The sequence below is a fragment of the Lampetra fluviatilis genome, chromosome 66 (genome assembly GCF_964198595.1).
Source record: "Lampetra fluviatilis chromosome 66, kcLamFluv1.1, whole genome shotgun sequence".
NCBI lineage: Eukaryota > Metazoa > Chordata > Hyperoartia > Petromyzontiformes > Petromyzontidae > Lampetra > Lampetra fluviatilis.
The window spans coordinates 6566330-6571308 of record NC_136340.1 but is presented as its reverse complement, the minus strand read 5'-3'; the positions used below and the strand labels follow the sequence as shown (position 1 = coordinate 6571308).

Below are 4979 nucleotides of genomic sequence, written 5' to 3'. Positions count from 1 at the left end.
TGCCTCCATGGGTCTGTATATGAGTCTATGTATCTCTATCTAAGTCTATGGATCATGTGAGTGTGTGTGACTCTATGGGTCTGTATATGAGTCTATGTATCTCTATACTAAGTCTATGGATCATGTGAGTGTGTGTGACTCTATGGGTCTGTATATGAGTCTATGTATCTCTATAGTAAGTCTATGGATCATGTGAGTGTGTGTGACTCTATGGGTCTGTATATGAGTCTATGTATCTCTATCTAAGTCTATGGATCATGTGAGTGTGTGTGCCTCCATGGGTCTCTATATGAGTCTATGTATCTCTATCTAAGTCTATGGATCATGTGAGTGTGTGTGACTCTATGGGTCTGTATATGCGTCTATGTATCTCTATCTAAGTCTATGGATCATGTGAGTGTGTGTGACTCTATGGGTCTGTATAGGCGTCTATGTATCTCTATCTAAGTCTATGGATCATGTGAGTGTGTGTGACTCTATGGGTCTGTATATGAGTCTATGTATCTCTATAGTAAGTCTATGGATCATGTGAGTGTGTGTGACTCTATGGGTCTCTATATGAGTCTATGTATCTCTATCTAAGTCTATGGATCATGTGAGTGTGTGTGCCTCCATGGGTCTCTATATGAGTCTATGTATCTCTATCTAAGTCTATGGATCATGTGAGTGTGTGTTTGACTCTATAGGTCTCTATATGAGTCTATGTATCTCTATCTAAGTCTATGGATCATGTGAGTGTGTGTGCCTCCATGGGTCTCTATATGAGTCTATGTATCTCTATCTAAGTCTATGGATCATGTGAGTGTGTGTGACTCTATGGGTCTGTATATGAGTCTATGTATCTCTATATACAACGATAGATCATGTGAGTGTATGCGCCTCTATGGATGTCTGGGTAAGTCTATGGGTCATGTGAGTGTATGTAACTCTATGGGTCTGTATATCAGTTTATATATCTGAATCTAAGTCTATAGATCATGTCAGTTTACGTAACTCTGGAGGTCTGTTTATCAGTCAATGTATCTCTCTCTCTAAGTTTATTGATCATGTGAGTATATGTGACTCTATGGGTCTGTATATCAATATATGGATCTCTATCTAAGTCTGTGGATCATGTGAGTCTATGTGACTATGAATCTGTATGTAACGGTGAGCAGTAGTGTAGCGGTTTAGCGCACAGCGCTACGAATGATCTAAACCGGGCCTGGGCCTCCTCTAGGTTGACTCAGTCTCAAATGAGTACCTCGTGTGTAAACATCGCTACTAGGGAGACAAAGGCGGTCGGGCGTGGTGTTGGCCACCCACCCCCTCCTGTACCGTTTCGGCCTTTATAGGTGCTCGCTAACAGTACTTGCCCCAAAGTCTGTTAAGTTTATACGGGGTCTTTGTCTGTACGTATGTTACGATAGTGGATTTGATTTGAGGATCGGCAAAGCATATCAGCTCATGGAGGGAGAAAATCCAAGGAGTCAATTACAGCACTTAGACTCCAAGCTTATGAATTTAATTGCAGACTCGATGTTTCAAAATCTCTCAAGGCTTAGAAGAAGATGCATTGCACTGGGGTATTTAGCAATGATTGAAGTTGCGTGTTAAATGATGGATTACAATTAGCGATGGTCTCAGACGTTAGAGCAATTGAAACGTGTGTATTGGTGCCCGCTGTTGGCGGTTCATGATTTCACTCAAGAATTTGCTAGTCGATGGGCAATGGTAGTCTAAGGGCAACGTTAGTTGTTGGGCAATGTTAGTCTCTGGGAAATGTTAGTCTATGGGCAATGTTAGTATTTGGGGAATGTTAGTATTTGGACAACGTTAGTCTTTGGGCAATGTTAATCTCTGGGATATGTTAGTCTTTGGGCAATGTTAGTGTTTGGGCAATGTTAGTATTTGGGCAATGCTAGTCTATGGGCAATGTTAGTCTTTGGGCAATGTTCGTCTCTGGGATATGTTAGTCTTTGGGCAATGTTAGCATTTGGACAATGCTAGTCTATGGGCAATGTTAGTATTTGGGCAATGTTAGTATTTGGACAATGCTAGTCTATGGGCAATGTTAGTATTTGGGGAATGTTAGTATTTGGACAACGTTAGTCTTTGGGCAATGTTAGTCTCTGGGATATGTTAGTCTTTGGGCAATGTTAGTGTTTGGGGAATGTTAGTATTTGGACAATGCTAGTCTATGGGCAATGTTAGTCTTTGGGCAATGTTCGTCTTTGGGTAATGCTAGTCTTTGGCAATGCTAGTCTTTGGGCAATGCTAGTATTTGGGCAATGCTAGTTTTGGGCAATGCTAGTATTTGGGCAATGTTAGTCGTTGGGCAATGCTAGTCTTTGGGCAATGTTAGTCTATGTGCAATATGAGTCTGGGCAATGTCTACGGGCAGTGAAAGTCTATGGCCATGGCGAGTCCATGGGCAACGTTAGTCGCTGGCTATACAAAAGGTGCATCTCCCATATAGACATACTGTAGGGGGCATCTCCCATATAGGGAGACGAAAAGTGCATCTCTCATATAGCCACAAGGGAAGTGTATTTCCCATATAGCCATACGAAAGGTGCATTTCCCATATAGCCATATGGAAGATGGATCTCCCATATAGCCATACAAAAGGTGCATCTCTCATACAGCCATACAAAAGGCACATCTCCAATAAAGCCAAACAAAAGTTGCTTCTCCCATATAGTTACACGAAAGGTGCATTTCCCATTAAACCATGCAAAAGGTGCATTTCCCATATAGCCATACGAAAGGAGCATTTCCCATATAGCCATACAAAAGGTGCATCTGTCTTATAGCCATATGAAAGGTGCATCTCCCATATAGTCATATTGATGCACAGTTTGAAGGTGGCAAGGTGAAATCTCTGTCGGAGATCGGCTGAGCTCTGAGGTCGATTGAATAGGTTTTCTACCGAATATCTTCACCTATAGGATCACTTTAGTGCCTCTAACTCTCTTCCGTAGCCCCAGAAGTGCCTCCTTTTTCCTATTAAACATTTCATTCGCTACAATTGTGTTCGGTAACAAAACAATTAACCCGTAAAAACAAAGTTTTTCACTATAAATCCTTTATATGCGTGGCGGCTAGAGTCCTCTCGTCCTCTGGCTTGAGATGGCTGCCACCTATGGGTCAGATGATTGCCTGCCACCATTAAGCAATTGGTAATTAAATATAAAAAAAAATTCCTAAAAAGTGTAAAGTTATTGAAAAATTTTTTCACGAAAACAAATTGTCACGCACACAACGAGTCTGTGTGCAAAATGTCAGCTCGATTGGATCACGGGAAGTGGGTTAAAAAACGACCGAAAGATTTGCACGGTCGTAAGTGCGCAAGCAAGCAAGTGAACTTAATATAAAGGATTTAAAAATATTTCCGTGTTGGAACATCTTCGACGCTCGTCCTCAGCGTGGTTCCTTCCCTTCGCTCTGCCCCCCCCCTTTTTAAATGTTCCTATCAGACCAAAACACATTGTTTACGTAACCTTTATCTGGTGCCCATTGCCCCCCACACTTTTGCACCGCCATTTTCGATTGCCCGCGTGTATTTCATTCACGACCGTCACACACACACACACCGCGTTTACTCGTTGTGAACAATACTCCTTCAGGACCCTGCTGTGCTCGTATCATTCTTTTTTGCGGAGGAAGATACTTCCGCTGTTGTCTTGCTTTGTCCCAAAGGTGGTCCTCCCCATGATGGAGGCAAACCTGTCCACCAACACCTCCCCACCATCGTTCACCTCCATCCTCATGGCCACGCCATTCCGGGAGCCTGCGAGCTTCCGGTATTTCGCCTTCATCGCCATCCTCTTCGTCTACCTCGTCACGGTGGTCGGCAACCTCCTGCTGTGCCTTGTCATCTACCGCGAGTCGAATCTGCACAAGCCCATGTACGTGCTCATGGCCCTGCTGTCCGTCACGGACGTAGTCGAGACCACGAACTCCCTGCCAAGGATCATGACCAACCTCATGTCCTACAACAACGTGTCCCTGTCCGAGTGCATAACTCAGATGTTCTTCCTCCACGTGACCATCAGAATGCAGGGCTACGTCCTGGCCCTCATGTCCATCGACCGCTTCATTGCCATCGGGCAGCCGCTACGCTACCACAGCTTCGTATCGAACGCGCGGGTCACCAAGGCATTCCTGGCCATCGTGGCCATCTCGGTCGTGCCGGGCATGGGCTACGTGGGCATGGTGCTGCGTCTGAGCTTCTGCAAACCGCTGGTGACGTTCGCGCCCAACTGCGACTTCATGGTGCTCACCAACCTGGCTTGCGGCGACGTCTACTACAACATCGTGTATGTGTACGCCAACGTGTTCGTGGCCATCGTCTTACCCCTGCTCGTGGTGGCGGTTGCCTACTGCCTCATCCTGTTCGAGTTTCGTAAGAGGAGCCTCCGGCAGAACCAGCGGGCATTCCAGACGTGCATGACCCACCTCGCCATCATCTGCATCTACTTCGGCTCCATATTGTTCACAGTCGGCAGTGGCCTCCAGTTCTTCTCGGGGGTCGTGCGTGAGGTGCGCGTGCCCCTGCAGTCGCTGCAGTACGTCATCCCGCCGGCCCTGAATCCCATCGTCTATGGACTTCGCACGGACGCGATTCGTCGTGGAGTCCTGAAGATGGTGCGTCGGAAGATTTCTATGGGAAAAGCCGAGTTGCCATAATTAGAATCGGAATTGTTTTTTTTGTTTAGACTGGAGGCTGGGCTATGAAGATATTTTTTGCACAGATGCTTCAGTTGGTTCACATATGCTTGAGTCTATTGTCACACCATTCAATCTGATCCGGTTGTTTTCGATCTGGTTATGACTAACTAGCGCGCAACTATCTGGTTGCAATCTGAATCCAGTCCGTGTCCAGTCTTGTTCCAATCTTGCGTCGTAACGGTCAGTTCTGGAATAAACGAGTATCTTCAAATCTTGTTACACCTGATCTGGATATCCAATGAGCACAGCTTTATAATTCTGCAGAT

General features: G+C 45.3%; 1 protein-coding gene across 1 annotated transcript; it reads left to right on the top strand.

Moving 5' to 3' along the window:
• Positions 1–3445: 3445 nt before the first annotated feature.
• LOC144952257 (olfactory receptor 1500-like) lies at positions 3446–4671 on the top strand. Its single transcript, XM_078882692.1, is given in 2 exon segments — positions 3446–3686; positions 3689–4671. Coding segments are annotated over 2 exon segments (1224 nt in total).
• Positions 4672–4979: the final 308 nt, after the last annotated feature.